The 20,152-nt window shown below is 36.2% G+C and overlaps 1 protein-coding gene and 1 long non-coding RNA gene across 4 annotated transcripts in view; one reads left to right on the forward strand and one right to left on the reverse strand.

Moving 5' to 3' along the window:
* LOC133222823 (uncharacterized) overlaps nucleotides 1–20,152 on the reverse strand; it is a 252,588-nt gene that overhangs the window by 77,333 nt on the left and 155,103 nt on the right. The gene's annotated exons all lie outside the window — the stretch shown is intronic.
* TBC1D22A (TBC1 domain family member 22A) overlaps nucleotides 1–20,152 on the forward strand; it is a 165,999-nt gene that overhangs the window by 10,414 nt on the left and 135,433 nt on the right. For all 3 annotated transcript variants that reach the window (XM_061372891.1, XM_061372893.1, XM_061372894.1), the window contains one exon: nucleotides 14,954–15,024. In XM_061372891.1, coding sequence (XP_061228875.1) covers nucleotides 14,954–15,024 — 71 coding nt within the window. The remainder of the gene's footprint in view (nucleotides 1–14,953; nucleotides 15,025–20,152) is intronic.

A 20,152-nucleotide genomic window follows, 5' to 3' on the forward strand; every position in this document is an offset into this window, starting at 1 on the left:
GGGGTGCTGTCTCTTAGCAAGTCCTTTACTAACTATAGAAGTAGTACGTAATGTGAAGTCTTCCAGAACATATGAAGAAAAGTTGAACCTTTGATCTGATAGCAAAAGTTAATTCCATAATTTTGCACAAATTACAAATGGGGTGATCTCAGATTATCTCATAACAATAGAGGTTGCCACTGTATACTAGAAAAAAGAATTCTAGGGTGGTTCTCTAGAAATAAAATTTAGAAAGAAAACTTATTATATGTGTTGTCTTCGTAGAACAGTAGTCATCTATAATGTTGCAACAGCATGAAAAGTAGTATTTTCCTGTTTGTGCTTACAGTTGTTTATACATTCTAGATGTACATTAAACCCGATTAAATACTAATTATAATCTTGTTTATTTATGGTTCATAAATATAGTCATCTGTAACAGCAGTATATTATGTCCTTTAAAACTGTCAAACTGATGTTATTGAAAATTTTCAATAACTTGATAAAATGCATTAATTGAAATGAACTTGATTAATTTTGTTCCCAGCTTCATTAATTTTGCTGCACTGAACTGCATAGTGATTTGTCTCTGTGCTCTCAGTACAGCCATGTCATTTAGAATTTTATTGCCCCATGCAATTTCCAATTGTCTGCAGTCGATCCTGTTAGTGCTTTTCTTCTTCCAGTTTGTTGTTGTGTAGTATAAAATGAACATGTGTCCTACCACTGCTTCATATGACATACCATTAGTCATATCTATCTTTTTAAACTAGTATCACTGAAAGGTGTCCTTTCTGATTCCTGTTCTATTCTAGTTAGCCTATTACCTGCAAAACATGCTTACTTTTTCAGTTAATATAGTTAATAAACAAGACTAATAAAAAAGTAAGTACTCTACCAGTAGGTTTATAAATGGTTCCTTATGTTTGCTTTTTGCAGGGTTAGTATTTTTGCTTCTTTTTTTTTTTTTTTTTTAATCTAATAGTCCATCCATCAAACCCATGTCTCTTCAATTTAATGGCAGGAGTGTTGTAGAGGACTGTATCAAAGGCCTTACAGAAGAGCTGTAGTTGGAATCAATACCTTCAAGAGAAGAAACTTTTATTTGCATTGTTTTCTTGGTGTCTTTTAGTCTTTCATTGTTGTCTTAACAAGGGTTTGTTAATTTTGACTTGAACAAAGACTCCTTCCTGTTCCAGGTTTTAAGCACAAACTGTTATTAAGTTTCTATTGAAAAAAAGAGACTATAAGATTCTACAGCTGCAGATTTATTAACAAGCAAAATAATATTCCCCTTTTCTCAGTTCTGTAAAAGGAGTCTGTACCCTAAATCTTTGCCTTGGAGCTTTGGTATTCAAGTATGATTTAATGACCTGTTATGGGGAGTAGTGGACTACACAGAAGAGCCCTACTTCTGAGGGACTAGGGCTCTAGCCCTAGCTCTTCTGGACTTCTTTCAGGAAATATTTACCTATAAATCAGTGATCTCTTACCTGATCTTTGTTAGTATCAATTGCAGCAGTATGGCATAGAGAATAAAACTTCATTTTGTGCTGAGGCACGCAGAGATCGTTAAGTTAAAACCGTTGATCTGCACACCACTCAAATAAATGTGCTCTAGCACAGCCTTTAAAAGTCCTAAGTCATATTCATGGCAGTAGGCTTCTTTGAGTAAGAGCGGAGCTCCGTAATAATTCTGTTTCTGAATGGGTTTGGACCTAGAGCATTACAGTGGGGCTAAGTTCAGCTAATGTGAAGGGATTATAAAAAAGTCCCCAAATTCCTGTGTGCACACAGAATAACCTTGTTAGTTACCACTAACTGGCATTGGAAAAAAAGAAAAAAAAGGAATTAGGCAGCATTCTACTACAAATTTCAAGATTAATTAATTAAAATTTTTCATGCCAGTTTTAGTTTTAGCAGAGTTTTTAGGAGAACATATACCCCTCACTGTATTGATATGTGATAAAATGTTCAAGAATCATTGTTAAGCTTGGGCCATGTGGCAGAGAATAGGATTCAGAGAAATATTTTATTCTGGATGAAATAGGAGAAAGAAAGGTGCTATATGATGAGTTATTCCTTTATGTTTGTTGTTTAATGTATTTTTCTTCGATGTGCTATCTCCCTTTCTTTCCAGCTAGTATCATATATTTACACAGACCCTGCATGAAGTCTGCATTATCATAGTAAAAGAGACCTGGGTAAGAAGTTCAGTGCTCCCCGTGGTATTTAATAGTTCCAGGCTCTTTGAGGGAGCAGCTTCTCACTTGCTTCCCACACCATCAGGCAGATGACACAGCAGGAAACGAATTTACTAGGAATGTCACCAACAAGGGTATTCAGAACTTTGACCTTTCTATGGGCCCTGTGGCTTTTGAACATCAAGATTAGTAATTTACATGTTGCAATGAGTGGCATATCTTGCTGGTAGATCAGTTTAGCAAAGCTCAAGGAAGTATAATTAATCCTGTTTATTTTCTTGCCACCATCTCTTTCACTTTTAATAAAATAGAAAATCATAGTTACTTCCATAGCAGGAAATCCAGAAATGGAAGATTTATATAGAAAAATATATATAAAGCAGTGACTGCCTGGGAAGGTGATCACAGTGAAGCATACTTCACTGTGTATGTTTGTGCTATGCTACCTTCCTGATACTGATTATTGGTTAGATATTCCCCCACATCTTTTTTAGCAATAAGAGACAACTGCTCTGTAGATGTAACTCATGCTCACAGTTGACTGAAAAGACGTTATGTGGATTAGAGCTCATGGACTGGCCTTTTTGTTAATGGGGGAAGCTGTCTGTTACTATGTCTTGTGAATAACTGCATTAATTTTGTGGCTCAATAATTTAGACATCTATCTATTAACCCTGATTATTTTAATTGTGCAAGAACCAGTGTCAAGATTGCATTTTGAATGTAGATTTTTTTAATAGTCTAGCTTTAATATTATAATAAGTTATATGTAATAAGTCATATAATTTCTTTCCAAACAGGAGAAGTAAATACTGTCATTTCTAAATAAGTGGGAAAATTGTCTCCTTTAATTAACTGGTACTGTAAGTGGTATTTCCTATATTGTCCATTTGTGTATAGAGAGATTCCTTAGTTCTACTTGGAAAGTTCGTTAGAGACTGAGTGGCTTTAATGTAAAAATAAAACCAATTTAGGATGCAGAAAAAATTGAATGTTGCAGGAGAACTATGAAACACTATAATGCCATTTAAAATCTGATGCTGGCATAGCTGTTCTCCATTCCTTATTTTAATAATTTACATTATTGGCTTCACTTTTGCAGTTCTTAGTGTTTTTTTATCTTCCTTTTGCCTTAATTTTCCTAATCTTCTGTTCACTTGCTTTCTTGTACCTTCTAAAAAACAACCTCATCTACTTTTGCTTCTCAGACTTTCTCCATGAAATAGCAGACAAGATGTTCTTTCCTGTTCTTTTCTACCAAAGGTCCTGAAAAGTGTCTTGCCCTGTATTTAGGATATTAGATTCGGCTTTATTTCCTGTTTTCTGCATATATTCAGACAACTTTGCTCCATTGAGATGATTAAGGACAGTATTTGTTTAAAAAATGTAATGAATTGCCCAACAGAGCTATTACTCATTTTGGAATCCAGTTGCTGCAGTTGCCATAGTAATAACAAGCCCTTTATTAAAGCTATTTTCTATATGTACTGACTGTATTATAACATGCTGTTGGGGGAGCTGCGGTTCTGTGCATCTGTGCTCTTGAAAGAGTTTTCCAGCTTTGTATAGTTAAATTCTCCAAGGAATTTATGTTATAGGAACATAAAACATGTAAATCTAGTTTATCATATCTGTCGTGGAGTTGTTCATGCAGGCCATCACTTCATGTAGCCATTTACAGTAATCTCAATGATATAACAGCTGTATCAAGAATGAATAATACATACAGAGAAATTTTGAACTCCTTTAATATTTCTTGGCTTATTTTTTATTTATTTGTAACTGATAGAATGATGAGCTTGTAGTTCGAAGAAAAATACTTGTAGTCTTGGTTGTTTACCCTCATGTGTTTCAGGTTTAATGGGTAATAGCTCGTGGGGTTAGAAAGCTGTCAATTTAATGGTGTGTTTTCTTTGTAGAATGCCCCCTGAAATATTTATGGAATATAAAGACTCTTTAAATCTACTGCAGTAAAAGGGCACTGTCTCAAGATTTCTTTTAGAATAATTGCTTTAAACTGTTCCCTCTTCAGAGAGAAGAAATGCATATCTGATTGTGTTGTAGTAAGGTAGATGAAACGAAATTTTGCAAAATTACTTGTTATATCAATTTGAAGCATTTGCATACCACATTATCCCTTTGTAATAAGATACCCTAAACCAACAGTGTTTTTGCAAAAAATAAATGCTACCTCCTAAGCAGAAGTGACAGTTAGCTAATGTTAGCAAATGGAGATATTTTTGGTGTAAAACCCAGAGGGGTTTATAAATATTTTGATATTTATTGTTCATAGAAGTATGTAAAATAAGGAGACAACTGAAAGACAGAGTAGCATTAGGACAGAGTTTATAGACAGGGTTTAACAAATACTGGTTTTGGATCTGGCTAATTTCAGCTCCAAAGCAGTAAGTTAAACTTAATTCTGTGTTGGCATTTTTAGCAAGTGATCTTGTCTGGGTAAGAATGTTTTAGAACTGCTCATTTTCAAAATAATTGTCCTGGATTTTTAAGAAAATGTTAATTGTATTGAAGCAAGGATATTTTTGCAGTACTGTCTTGGGTGAGAATGTGTGTCTGATTTGTAGGTGGCATTAAAACTCCTTTGTAGAAATCCTGTGCTGCAGAGCATGTTCTTCACCTCCTAAGTAGGACGTCTAATTCCTTGGGAAATCTACAAGGGGAAAGAGTTGGTATAATGACAGTAAATTGAAATTATGCTTTGACTAGGGAAAATGTAACATTTCAACCAATGACAAATAGTTTAATGGTTAATGAGATATTAAATAGAGGACAAGTTTCAAATATAAGTGAAGTACATGTGATGCCTTGATTTAAAGTGTTGCAAACTACAGGGTAGGCATATTTAATCAATATATTTTTATAACACAGTAATTTCCAAGATCAGAACCTTCATACCTGTACTTCTAAACTACAATCTGTGCAATAAAAATTAATAAATGTACTGCGTGGTTGGAGTATATTTGTACCCTACCACAGCAGGAATATGGTAGCTTTAGATTTCTTTTTTTACTTGCCACTAATTTCATTCTTTCCTGTTTGCTTTTATTAAAAACAAAATCAAGAACATTCTAATAGACAAGGACTAGTCTGGGAAAAAAGGCATCACAGGTATAGAAAAACGTTGAGTAGATATAAAAAAAATAATCCCCCCAAAAAACCCCAAACCCATCCAAAACATCAAAAAACCCAAACCCCAAAATAACAAAACAAAAACCAGCAAAACAAAACCAAACAAAACCCACCCAACCAACCAGAAGTCCCCAGCACTTTAGTAATGCATGTCTTCACATGTATTGTGAAGGGGTATCAGCTTGGCTTAAGAGATTGTTGTGATTGAAAACAGGGGGATAACAAAGCAGTAAAGTTAAGAGGCACATTTCTTTGGAAGAAAAGCTAAAATTCAGCTTTTCTTTGGTGTGAAATATTAGCTGTTCCCGCTGTTGTGTAAACATTTATAGAAATCAGTGTGGAGGAAATGGGTAGTTAAGAAAAATTCTTCTGTTCTCCCCAGTTCTAGTTTCATTTGGGTATGTGCTCTAGGAATGTACTTCTCAAAGATGTAGTATCAAGTAATCGGATTTTGTAACCGTCCCTTGCCTTAATTATACAATAAGAGATGAGTAAAAATGTTTCAGAAATTCAGGGGGTCATTGGACTAGATGAGCTTTGAAGGTCCCTTCCAGCCCAAACTGTTTACATGATTAAATATAACCTGCACCTTAATTTTACCATTGAATGCTTTTTCTGCATTTGATGGTGTATAGACAAAGTTATTTGATGGCTCTTTTACATTCTACGGATCTTCCTTACTAAAGATGACCTAGAATAAGAGTAGAGTGCTCAGCTGTTACTATCTTGTCAGAAATTTATCAGAGAAGGCTTGTACATTGTGTATCAATACAAGTAATATATATTAGGTTTATACTAAGCATTGTAATATATAGTGCTTAATATTATTTCCCTTCTTTTGGATGTTATACAAAACTCAGCTCAAACTTCAAGGTCTGAGTCAAACAACAAGGGTATTTTGGTATGCATGCAGTTCTAGCTGTGTCATAGGACTGTCTTTCAGTTCACCTGGTTTACCTTAGCAAGTTATTTTGGCATCTCTTTCCATTAGTTGGCATTTGTCATTTTGTTTTGTGACTCCATTGGAATAATGACACATGCTGGGGAGGAAAGGCAAGAAATTTCTGGAAAGAAAAGAACTGAAAACTTCTGCTGGTGGACAGGTTGAAGAGATGCCACATTCCCCATATAGAAATCTGACAGAAGTTAGGAAAGTAGTACTTCCTATTCCACACCCTCCCTCATTCTTCTTCCCTTCTCTCCACACACCACCACCCCCCACCCTCTCTTCTCTTTGTGAAGGTGTTGCATCTGGGGATGTAGGAATCCTCAGCACAGGAAAGACATGGACCTGTTGGAGCGGGTCCAGAGGAAGGCCATAAAATTTGTCAGAGTTGGAGCACCCCTCCTATGAAGACAGGCTGACAGAACTGGGCTTATTCAGCTTGGAGAAGAGAAGGCTCAGGAGAGACCTTAGATTGGCCTTCCAGTATCTAAAGGGGATCTACAAGAAATCTGGAGAGGGACTTTTTACAAGGGTGTGTAGTGGTAGGACAAAGTGGATGTCTTCACACTGAAAGGGGGTATGTTAAGATTAGTTAATAGGAAGAAGATCTTTGCTGTGAGGGTACTGAGACACCGGAACAGGTTTCCTGGGGAGGTTGTTCTGCATCCCTTGAAGTGTTCATGGTCAGGTTGGAAGTTGTCCCTGCTTGTTGCAAGGCGGTTGGGCTAGATGGCCTTTTTAAGGTGCTTCCAACCCAAACTGTTCTATGATTCTATGACCTTAGTATATTAACTTTGAGATAAAAATATCAGAATGATTTAATTCCCCCTTCGGCTTTTTTTTTTTAATTAAGACTTTAGTGTCTTAAGATAACCTGCGAACTTAGGTACTTGCCTGTCTTGTCACCAGAAGCATTTTTATTTTATGCTATAGTAGTGTTAGACTAAGTCTTCTAGGGGTAATTTTTGTCCTGCTTTTATAATTGTTGTTGGGAAGGGCAGCGTTCTTTTTCTTTCCACTTGTTTTGGTTTTGAATCATCAAAGGAAAGCATAATGTGAACTGATGCTTTAACAGCGGTGATGCACAAGGGTCAGACTGTGCTTCTGGGGTGATAATTATGAAAGCTTGCTATTGCATCTGACAAGAATTCTTGCATAGTCTCTTTCAGTTGTAACGTGTGCTGTTTGTCAGTGGCAAAATGCTAGCTGAGCTCGTATAGTGAAAAGGTAGGACCAGAATTTTATATTGTTTTTTGGAGTAGTGTGAGATCCTGGAATTTTGGAGTACCTTGACAGAGGACAGCAGTCAGTGATGGTGCAGAGATGGAATTATCACATATCCAGGCTAATGGTTTTCGATGGAATTGGCTTAACTCTCAGATGTGAAATCATCTATCAAACAGTTTCCATACTGAAAGCAGCTGCCCTACAACTTAGAAAGCAAACAAAAGCATTGAGAAAATTCAGAAGGATACTCTGTGACATGACAATAGAGGAGGTTTATATATACTTATATATTTTAAGTCTAATAGGTTATTAAACACAATCAAAAAGGTAAAGTTCTGTATCAAATAAGGAGAGTAGAACAGAATATAAATCTTATCAGGCTAAATGCATGGAAGTGTTTTTAAAAGAGTTTGAGGAAAGAAAATCACAAAAGGTATAAAAACTAGTGTTAAATGCATTTTCTCAAACAATCCAGACAATCCAGGCTCTCAGCATGGAAGAATGCAGGCACATATTAATCCCCAAAGCCTACATCATGGGAAGTTAGTCAGAGGATCTGTTTCTAATAAGTGTTATGTTATACACAAAGGAGAAACATCTTTGGTTTACATTTTTGGTTTACATTTTGGTTTACATACATAGGATAAGTATGGTATTGTTTGGAATTTTGGGACAACCCAGTCTATTCCTAGTTAAAAGAAATGTATGTTTGGTGCAGACTAATGTCAGGAATAAAAAAGTATTTTGAAACTTTCTGAAATAAAACATTACTCCTCCTTTCTCTTTAATTTTCAAAGCATGACTTCTTAGTTCAGTGAGTCCTACAAGTGTTTATATTTAGCCTAGAAACTGACGCTTCATTTCAAATAGTGTCGTAATTTAAATTCTCTTTGTCAAAACTATCTTTGCCTCATCCTGAAGGTAGAAGGAAAACTCAGCTGCATCACAGGATAGAAAGTTGGACTAGAATATACTGTATTCCAATTTGCTTGTGTAGTTTCTATCTTTGGCCTGAATTAAGTACTTAGGAATAAGTGGAATTTTTGTCCTGATTCAACCGTATGTTCCACATTTCTGTTTCTGACAGTGGATTTGCATCTTTTCTTGGGTTTATGCTTGGGTGGTTTTTACATTGCATACGTTGGTTTTAGAGGTCAGTAGCCATGTTTGTGCATAGATTCCTATTTGGGTTAAGGGAGGATTAAAAAACACAGTAAGGTGAAAGATTAATATTTTATGGGTATAGAGTTGATGATGAGCAATTAATGTTACTTGAAAGTAACAAATGTAGTTTGAGTTGCAACTTATTTTCTGTTTTATGCATTTACTATGCTTATTACCTAATTTGTAAATGGTGTGCTGTAACAGTAGCCAAAACTTGAAGCAAAATGATTGTGTAAGGAAGTAGTAAACTAATACATATGATCCCTTTCCTTTCAGCCAAACTATGAGTGACAGATAGATCAGACTTGGGAAAGCGTACTTGTTCTTAAATACAGATTAATGGAGCAGTATGATGCACAGCTGGCGATCACTTGTGTTTGAAGACTTGGGGCCTTCATTGTTGTTAAATCAGCACTGGAGCTTATGATCATGTTCTGGGGTTGAGGAGTTACGCATATGTAGTTTATAGATGTGCTTGGTTATGGCAGATAGTCTCTTTTTTAGTTCATAAACTGTACTATACTATATGGTTGCTTTGCCTTTACTTGTTCTGACTGATTCCTGCCTTTTTGGATTTTAGAAGAATATAACCAGTGATACAGTTATTTACGATTTAGTGCTTGATAGCTTGGGTATTTCTTTGACACTGGATTACGTGTGGAACTGAAACTTGATTCAGGGAAGTTAGGTCTGCAGGCAAATATCTAAGCTGCTGACTGCCCTGCTTGGAGGCTGAGCTAACTCCCTAGGGCATGGAGAACTACTGGAGGCAACATGAGAAATTGCTGAACATAACAAACTACAGTGTAAGAAATGGACAGAAGTTATAGATAGCACCTAACAACACGCCTGGATTTCACAAGTGGTAAAGGGGGAATTGTGTGAGAAATGTCTAAACAGTGCCATTGCATGGGGAGGAGGAGCACTGGAGCTACTTCGGAAGGTGCAGTGTGACAAGACCAACAGTGCCTGGGTAATAATTTCAGAAATGCCAAATTTCTAAACCTGTTTATACCACATGACACAAATAAAAACTGTTTTGGCTGCCAGGAGGGCTTAGGGGAGAAGGGCTTCTTTGGCTGGCAAGGGGCATCTGGGTTGGGTGCATTAAGAATCCTGTTATCACTGCCTTATTGCTTCCAGGTCTATTGTGGAGCTGCTACTTTATACCAGACGGATATCAAAATATTTGAGTTATGGTGCCTCTGATCAGTCACTGCCAATACTGTTAGACTGGATGGTAGTTCTTACTTTTGATAGTTATTGAGAACTTGTAACATTAGAATTGTGTTGTCTGCTTTTGTAGACTAGAAAATTGGAATTGCGTATAAACCAGATTAGTGGATCCATTTTCTGCTTGCTCTGGGAATATTGCTGAAGTTGATATGACCTAAAACTGTAGAACTTATGAGTTTACAAATGCCTTTTAATTGCAGCACTGTCCTTGATCTCAAACTGCTGTTATGAAGCTGGCTGTTTCCATTCTTTTGAATGCAGAGGTTTTGATTTAGCTTGAACTTCTTGGATAGAAGTCTGTTTAAGGCCAAATATGAAGATTTTCCAAAGATGATCACTTAATACCACAGTAACCTAGTAATTTTCCTATTAGGCTGTGTTATTAATTCTGCTGCTTACCATCTCTCTTCTCCCCATTAAAAACCTAGTCCCTTAAAGCTGTCATTGTAGAGGGTGAATCCCTGAGAGCCAAATAGCCCATTCCAAATAGTACTGTACTCAGACTTTTGCTGTGTTTGAAGTAGCAGGCTGTTTTTCACCTTCTCCTGATATAAGAAAAAAAAAAAATAAAAACCATCATTTTTTATTTTTTCACGTCAGTGGTGTCCATCTGCTCTTTTCTGAAACTCTTTGATGAAGGCTGTCCCTGTCCAGCTATGTTCTGTACTCCAACATTGCTGTTTGTCATGGCAGAGCTGTTAGCATGGTTTTCTTTGTCATGTGCATTCTTGGTTTTCTTCAGAATCCATTGGTGCCTTTTTTCCATTGCTCATGACATCCCACAGTTCTTGACTTCATAACTGCTTTTTGTTTTCTGCTGTCAGAGCCACCAGTCTTTTTGCTGCTGTACTTAATGCATCTCTGTGCCCAAGCCTATGGTTTTATTACGAATAGACAATCCTGGGTGCCATCCGCTATTGAGTATCAGTGAAATTTAGGAGTTTTTTGTTCATTTTTTTCCATTTAATTCCTTGTGTTTGCAGTGACAGAATACTCATAATGGAGTATATTTTTTTGTGCTAGCCTTTGATATGTAGCTCAGTTTAAACTTCACCCTCTCTCTGTGTATAGTGTGCACAAGTTCTGCTCTCATTGTTTCTTTGAGACTTCAGTTCACACTCCAACAGTATCATATTTTTAATGTTACTTGTCTTTTGGTCATCCTGTATTCTTCCAGTGCCTATCAACTCCTTGAGATGAAGAATAAGGGAGGATTTTACTGGGATACCACCAAATTCCTTGCAGTTATGCTTGTAAGGATGCTTTTATGTTTCCTCCATCCATGCATATTTAGTGTGCGTGTACTGTTTCTTAATAGGTTTTGAAAGCATATGCTGCTGTTGCTTCTGTTCTGCTTAGACTCTAATATATTACAACTGCTTTTCCTGATTTTTATATACATGTGAAGGGTATGAAGTATCTCAAAAAAGCTGTGGAAGAATAATATATTTCTGTAGTGAGTTGCCAAGTGAGACAAAAAAAAATAATTCTTATTTTTACAATACAGAGAGAAGTAATAGAAATAACAGCTCTGTTCCATAACTTTCAAGATGATGGTTAAAACCACGAGTTCTATATTACAGAATGAGAAAACTGCTGCAATGTTACATATGATTTCCACTTGTTTCATAAAATGCTTTCCTAAAGTAGGACAAATCTTTAAAAAATAAATAAATAGTGAAAGAATGATCATGTTTACAAATGCAAACAAAATAATGAAGACCATATGAAGAAAATCCCTGCAGAATTTGCTCTCTGGACTTCATTTTTAGAAGCCCTATCAGCAGTCTGGTGTTTCTAAATTAACAATGGAAAATAACTCAAGCTGTAGGGAGCATGACATCAGGAATAATTGTATCAAAGCATATATTTTGTCTTTAATGATTCTTGTATTTAAATGTACTTTGGTGGTACACTGATCCTCCACAATAGCTAGTCTCCGTGAAAGTGAATAGAATGTTATTATTCTGACAGTTCTTTTACAGGCTTTAACTTATGAATATTTGGACTTTATATATGGGTCATGAATATTTGGACTTTATATATTTTTCATTTCTAATGCACTTTCTTATGTGTTTAATTTAAAACATCTGTGATGTGAATAGTTGCAGTTAAATTTATTGTTTCAGTTTGGTATAAGCAGGAAAGCAAGAGAGCATCAATTTCTGGGATTATTCCAGGATAAAGAACAAAACTAGGTTCCTTTGAAAAATATCATAAGAAATTATTTAGATTTTTTTTTTTTAAAGCTACAGTTCTGTTTTAATGATGGCACCACTTTCTTTATTAGTAATTTAAGGTTTTCTTAACTATACCGTGAATTCTGCTGGCCAGCAATGAAGACAGGTGTGGAATTTCACTTGATGATTTGAGGAAAGATAAAACTGAAATATATAGGGATGAGGACCAAAAAGGAGGAAAATAAAGGAAAAAGGAAGTCTTGAGAAGAGGGTGGAATGGATAAATGGTACTCAGAAGTGATATGTAAGTCGGAAGTAGAGGTTAGGAAATTAGTGTTAAAGGGGATGGAGATTTTATTTTGCTAACGTTGTCATGCAGTAAGAAACTGAACTTTGTCATTGTTCTTACATTTTGATGTACTTTAGTCAGTGCTCCTTCTGAGGTACCTCTATGCTTAGAGAAGGGGAATTAGTTGTCAGTGCCTTGCCATATCTGTATCTTCTCTGAACCTAAAATAGCACTCAGTCTTGAGTTTGGATTTCCTTGACCACAAATACCTTGTATTTTCTGTTTTGGAGTTGGAACCAGTAAAATGAGCTTAAATTTGTTTACTGCTTGGTAGTGTATGTTTTACTTTACAGATTAAAGACCAGGCAGTAATCTGCCTATGACGATTATTAAAGAAATACGGGAAGAATGGCAAAGAATACTTGCTGTAAATGATCAGCATGTTTGATAAGGATGGACTGTAAATAAAATAAAATGCAATCAGTTACAGTAAGTGTAGTTATGTTATTAACTGTGTAGTATATTTAATCTTACTGTTGCCATAGATGTGGATAAGCCTCAAGTACAAGTAAATTCAAGGCTGGGGAATGATTTGTTTGCTGGAAATCAACTCTGTTCACATTTTATGTGGTGGTGTACTTTTTTCCTTTGGTATTTGGTATTCTAGTCTTTGGATTGCCCAAGGTATATGACTGAATTTATCTTTGGTCATATTCAGTATGATATTCCTAAATAGCTATGTATTCTGCTGTTTTGGTACACTTGCACAGAAATACATGCCTAAATGTAACCTGTAGTGGAAAATAACCTTGACTTATTTATCTACTCTCCCTTTAACAAGGTGTCATCTTGATGTCCTTGTATTTCTTCTTGTATAGTCAAGAAATAAATGAGTTCATTTAAAAACAAAACTACAGAACAAAACATGACTTCAAGTCAAAAACATCTTAGGTTTTTTTTTTTCTCTGTGTCAGTAAATGTTGACTTTTTCAAGGGTTTGAAATGTTGAAGACAAGCTTCTATTAATGAAACTTATTTATGTCAAATACAATAGTATTTTAAAGCTTAGAGGTAGCAAACAGTTTCATTGATGTTATAAGAAAGTAATCCTTTTTCTTTAGACTAGATTCAAGACTTGTGGTAGATGCATTCACTAGTGTGATGACCGTTTAACATCTTCTTTCTTAGTATCTGTTCTTTTCCTCTGCTGTTCTGGGTTTCTGCTCTGTTTTGGTCCGAGTGCAGCATCTGGTTGCTTTTTTGCTTGGATTTTGGTAACTTAATGTTGCAAAATCCAAGTTACTGGAGCTTTTTGTTTGCTTTAGTTATTGCTTTTTTGAAAAACCTGAATTGTTAATTAACTTTATTATTATTAACTGTTTAGCCTCGGTACACTTTTAAAATCCGTTTCTTTTGTCTTGGAATATATTATATGTATTTTAAATACTGCACTGGTTTCAGTGGATTGTGTTTTCATTCCTGGTTAAAAATAGTTGTATATGTCCCTAGAAATAACTTGCTTTATGGTAACATACCACACCTAACATGATATTTTACATTTCTTTGTATTATAGATGCATATTACTTTCGGAGTAATAGAAGGAGGGTGAGAGTGAGATTATGATGACGGACATTGCCTATAAGAGTCTTTGTCTTGAGAAATAATAAAGGCAGTATTCATTTATAAATGGCCAAAGTTAGTCACCATACTCACTCAGGACGTTCTTACTCTAATTACTTTCTTCTGTGCTTTGTTTTCGTGGGGTAATAGATAGACAAAATGCTTTTAAATGTCTTGTTGGAATGTAGAATTTGGAAAACATAGGCATGTGATAGAGACCAGATTTGCTGGAATATACATAGTTAATTCAAATATATAATTAATTGGAATAAGCATATACAAGGTAAAATGTAGAATTTTGTTCTGTATTCCTTAGCATGTTGGTGATTTGAACTTGTGCAGTATTAACCTGTAATTTCACCTTGGAGTAAGAGGAGAAAGAGCTACAAGTAGACATCTCATAAAAATACTGTTTCTAAGGGACTCTGTTATAAACATATGAATTTTCTCAGAATTTTCTGTGGTAAAAAGTTCTCACAAAAATTGTGCAAAGTCCCACAGATAGGTTTAGCTGGTTTGGTATCTGACAAAAGAAAGGAGTACAACATGAAGAATGAAAATATAGCATTGGATTAAATTCCAGCATTCAGACCAATTATCATTCTATTTCTGTAACTGTAAATCTCATTTTTAATTAGGATCTGTGTAAACATATTATACAATAAGACTCAGGTTGTCTTGCATATTAATATAAGACATGTATAGTGAAAAGTAATGTTGAGAAACACTTCAGAAAGTTAACTTATCACACTCAGTACCTATCATAGTATCCCTAGAGGTAGTAATTTTTCAGTATTTTATTAATTCATTAGAATTACCACATAATTCTGATTTCATTAGATTTTATATGAGGACATGATCATTGCTGTAAACAACTTTGCGCTAATTTACATGTATCTGTGTATAATAATTGATAGTCATTTCCTTAGTTCTCATGAAATACTTCTCTTTTAATAGAAGAATTACGGAAATTGAGTTGGTCTGGCATTCCCAAACGGGTTCGTCCAATTGCATGGAAGCTTCTTTCAGTAAGTTGTTTGGTTTTGGTTTTGTTTAGTTGTTTTTATTTTTCCTTCTTCCTTTGTATTTAGTGGTAATAGTTTTTGTTGCTTTGTTTTGTTCTATTTTTTGTTTTTGTTTTTTTAAGCATTGCAAATAATTTTGCTTGAGTTGTAATGCATCAGTGATACTTGAAAACACTGTGTCCTGTTGCTGAATTGTAATGAAAGTTCTGTTCTTTTACTTGATTTCAAGATTAATTTGTCAAACTGAAAGGAGGGGAATGAGAGGTAGCAGGAAATCATGTCATCTGTACATCTTTATTTTTCAAAGTGGCTTTCTATGAGAGGGTTAGGCGAAAACAGTGGCCTCTGTCAACCAATTTTGATGCAATGGTGAAGAGTTCAAATGCAAGTACTTGCTTACAGTTTTCTTGAAAATAGACACACAGTAGAGGAAATGAAGCCTATTGGTGTCCTGTGAAGGGCTTAATTCTGACTTCACATTAAAGTAACTATAAGAAAGAATTAACAGTGTACTAAGGAAAATCTGAGATAGGATCTTATGGGGTTTATGGCTGATTTTTCTGATTTTTCTGTAGTGGTTTAAGGTGAACAAATCTGCACCGCAGTGGTCAGTTATATTGTGGCATTGGCTGTCCCGATGTCAGACCTGTGAGTCAGTTCAGGGAGACAACTAATTAAAAAACTAATCACTTTTTTGTACTGTGAGGTTTTGGCTGGCTGAGCTCACTGAACTTTGCCTAGTGGTCACACGATTTTACAATGGCAGTAGCTTTGGGAGTACGTTGATTGAAATACCACACAGCAGTTGCAGTTGGGCATTAGAGACAAGCTTGCAGGAATCTGAGATTCACTGGGTTTGGTGTTACAGAACTGATTTTTTTTTTTTTTTTAAATCTTAGTGTTTAGACTATATTTAAAAGTGTTCTTCTGCAAAAATACGATGTATTTCTCAGAGGAGTATTTTTCATGTCAATCTTTTCAGCTATGATACTTCAGATGGCAAACAGTTGTGTGTTTTAGCAGTTATTTGTCTGCCTGTGGTTGGGAGAAGAACTTGTGAAGATGTTTGTATTAAAAAGGAGCAAAAATCTACTGCTGTCTACTCTCCAGAGGCTATGAAAGACACTTTCTCAGCAAGTCTTTATGCATTTAAGAACTGTTTAAAATTCTGAGTTATACACACAACAGTTTAACACTATTGAATTTTTCAGAGAGTAGACTTAAATAGCTTTGCTTTTTATAGAATAATTCAGCGGGGAATGTAAAGTATTTACTTCAGATTGACACTGATTTCCAATGACTGAAAGAGTCTCTCTTGCTGATGAGTTCTACTAAATTTGCAGCTTAGTTCCTTCTAATGCTAAATGCAGATGCAGCTTCTTAATGGTGGATATTCAAATATCCTGCTGTAATTGAAATTAAACCTGCACTGTACAATTTATTTTTGTTGTGTTTCCAAAGTTAACTGAGAATTTGGTAGTGAAAAGAACATTTTTTCCTTTTTTTTTTTTCCTTGAAGATTTAGGATGCCTCTTTGCAAGCACTCAAAGTATAAAAAAAGAATATGGCTAAGTCAAAATTGATTTTGAAATACAGTTAAGCTAATTCATAAGATAGGTTAAGTTCTGAATCAGAGGACTGTCACTGAGGTTTAGAGAACTGGAGTTATACATAAGCAAACTGCAGTCACTTTCTTGTTTTCAAGTAAGAGCATGGGCTTTCTGTGAGCTGCAGCTTCATTCCATAAGCTGATTTTAACTTAATGTTTCTGAGATTCCCAGTCTAGAGAAATTCCTAAGTGTAGAGTTCCCTTGTTCTGTTGTTCTAACCACTCCAGGATCCATTCTGGTTCAATTCTTACCTTCATCTGTCTTGCCATACCTCTGCAAAGAAACTGTCTTCAGGACTTTTAGATTCTACTTTAAGAATTAAGTGATTTTTTTTTTTTCCTTCCTTCTCCCCCCGCCCCCTGTGCAATATTTTGAAAGGTCTCAGCTTTTTTATGTAATTCTCACCATGATTTCTTATCTACCCCAAAGGTGAGTCATTTAGGAATCATTAACTTTTCTATACTGTAACGCAGCAGCTGGATTCATCTTCTTCCTGAAGTGGGGAAGAAAAAGTGTTTTGGGTATTTGTGGCCATAAACTCCAGAAGGCTTTTTTCTAATGGTAATTAATTTTTAAGTCACATTAGTTGTTTACTTATTGCTAATGTATGTCCCAAGGTAGAGGGAGTAATGTTCTTTAGCAAAATTCTTTAGTTCTAGTTCTTTAGTCTTTAGCTAGATGAGAAACTTAGCATGAGCCGGCTTCAGTGTGCGCTCACAGCTCAGAAAGCCAACCGTACCCTGGGCTGCATCAAAAGGAGCGTGACCAGCAGGTCGAAGGAGCTGATCCTGCCCCTTTATTCTGCTCTCGTGAGACCTCACTTGAAGTATTGTGTGCAGTTCTGGTGTCCTCAACATAAAAAGTCCAACATGGAACTGTTGGAATAAGTGCAGAGGAGGGCCATGAGGATGATCAGGGGACTGGAGCACCTCCCATATGAAGACAGGCTAAGAAAGTTGGGGCTGTCTAGCCTGGAGAAGAGAAGGATGCATGGAGATCTCATAGCAGCCTTCCAGTATCTGAAGGGGGCCTATAAGGTTGCTGGGGAGGGACTTTTCATTAGGGACTGTAGGGATAGGGCAGGGGATAACGGGTTAAAGCTTAAACAGGTGAAGCTTAGATTGGATATAAGGAAGAAGCTCTTTACTGTGAGGGTGGTGAGGCACTGGAATAGGTTGCCCAGGGAAGCTGTGAATGCGCCATCCCTGGCAGTGTTGAAGGCCAGGTTGGACAGAGCCTTGGGTGGCATGGTTTAGTGGGAGGTGTCCCTGCCCATGGCAGGGGGGTTGGAACTTGATGATCTTAAGGTCCTTTCCAACCCTAACTATTTTATGATTCTATGATTCTATAATCTTTTGTGCTATGAGGTGCCTTGGGAAATAAGCATACAAATGCAAAACTGTTTTGATGAAATATCAGTTGTGAAACCAAAAAAGACTGTAAAACCAAAGAAACTAAAGCACAGTTTAGAACTAAATTAAGGCTGGATATGTTTGCCTTGGATTTATTCAGAAGTCTTACGCAGTCATGTCCAAACTATGACATGTTTGGGGAACTGTGTACAGCTGGTAGTATCTAAGGCAGAAGGTGATAACCTTCTTTGTAAAATCAGAATTGAAGTTGGAATTTTTTTAACATGATTCAACAAATTGGACAGTTGAGATACTTATTATATAGAAAGTAAATAATATTAACATGTGTTAGATGAATACAGTTTTTTAGAGGGAAAGCATATGAAAATCAAGGTAATGCTTAGGGGCTGTGGATGTTATGCATGTATATTGGTAAGAGTATAGAAAAAGATTACATGTTTTAGCTATAAAATATAGCAAAAATGTTAGCTATACTGTACTTAAACAGCAAGCAGAACTATTCAGACTCACTTTTCTTTTGAATAACCAAACTAAGGGTATGGTTGCAAGAGCCTTTGGAGGAAATTAATGAATAAACGGATTAAAGTCTCCACCAATTTATTCCCTGATATGTTGCAAGTCTTTCCTACTTTTAAAAATAAAACCTAATTTGTAAAGTGAGCAGGAAACAGGACATGTCCAACTGAAAGATTACTTCAGTTTTTTGAAACTGAATAATAGCAAAAAGACTTGCTGAGAAAGTATTGATATCCTTCGAGCCATCACTTCTGATCTCACAAATGAATTCTTTTCTAATGGAACTAAGATATCCTAAAGGGGGAAAAAACCCCACAACTGTTGAGAATAAATGGGAGGCAGAATTCAATATTTAATTTAATACAAAACACTGGGACAGGATATTAAATGCCAGTATGTGCCTTGAGGCAAAAGTTAAGCACGTGTGATGTAAGGTACCAGATGCAAGTCCTAAAAGATATGGTTTTGCAAAAGCAAATACCTCTTAAGGTGTCTGGAGTATAATATGATTTGTATTTACTCTTGTCATCTTAAACTAAGGAATTAAAGTATATGGGACTAACATTTTTAAATGTTTTTAATATAGAATCATAGTTATCAAAATTATTTAGTTTGGAGAAGACCCTTAATCTTAAGTCCAGCCGTTAACCTAACACTGCCAGTTAAACCATGTCCATAAGTGCTACAACTTCATGTTTTATAAGTACCTCCAGGGATGATGACTCCACCACTTCCTTGGACAGCCTGTTCTAGTGCTTGACAACCCTTTCCTAATACCTAATCTAAACCTTCCTTGGTGCAACTTCAGGCCATTTCCTTTTGTCCTGTCAGTTGTTACTTGGAGAAGAGATGTACCCCTACCTCGCTACAATCTCCTTTCAGGTAGTTGTAAGAGAATGGTAAGGTCACCTCTGAGCCTCCATCTCTCCAGGCTAAATAACCTCAGTTCCCTCAGCCATTCCTCACAGGACTTGTTCACTAGACGTTTCACCAGTTTTACTGCTCTTTGAACATGCTTCAGCACCAAAATGTCTTTCTTGGGGCCCAAAACTGAACACACTATTTGAGGTGCGTCGCCACTGCTGAGTACAGGGGGACAATCACTTCCCTAGTCCTTCTGGCCACGCTATTGCTGATAAAGGCCAGGATGCCACTGGCTGCCAGGGCGCAAGCTGGCTCATGTTCAGCCATTTGTTGACAAACATCACCAGGTCCTTTTCCACCACTCTTCTCCAAGTCTGTAGCATTGCATGGGGTTGTCATGGACCAAGTGCAGGACCTGGCACTGAGCCTTCTTGAACCTCATACAGTTGGCCTTGGCCCATCGATCCAGCCTGTCCAGATCTCTCTCTTGAGCCTTCCTATGCTCCAGCAGATCAACACTCCCACCCAAGTTGGTGTCATCTGCAAACATACTGAGGGTGCACTTGATCCCCTCATCCAAGTTATTGACAAACTTAAACAGGAGTGGCCTCAGTACTGAGCATGGGAAGCACCACTTGTGACCAGCCACCAACTGGATTTAGCTCCATTCAGCTTGACCATCCAGACAGTTCTTTAACCAGAGAAAAATATGACTGTTCCAGGCATGAGTAGTCAGTTTCTTCAGGGGAATGCTATGGGAAACAGTAT

This window comes from Neopsephotus bourkii, unplaced genomic scaffold, assembly GCF_033783945.1.
Source record: "Neopsephotus bourkii isolate Nb327-2 ecotype Australia unplaced genomic scaffold, CSIRO-AGI_Nbou_v1 NB_1624, whole genome shotgun sequence".
In the NCBI taxonomy this organism is placed as follows: Eukaryota; Metazoa; Chordata; class Aves; order Psittaciformes; family Psittacidae; genus Neopsephotus; species Neopsephotus bourkii.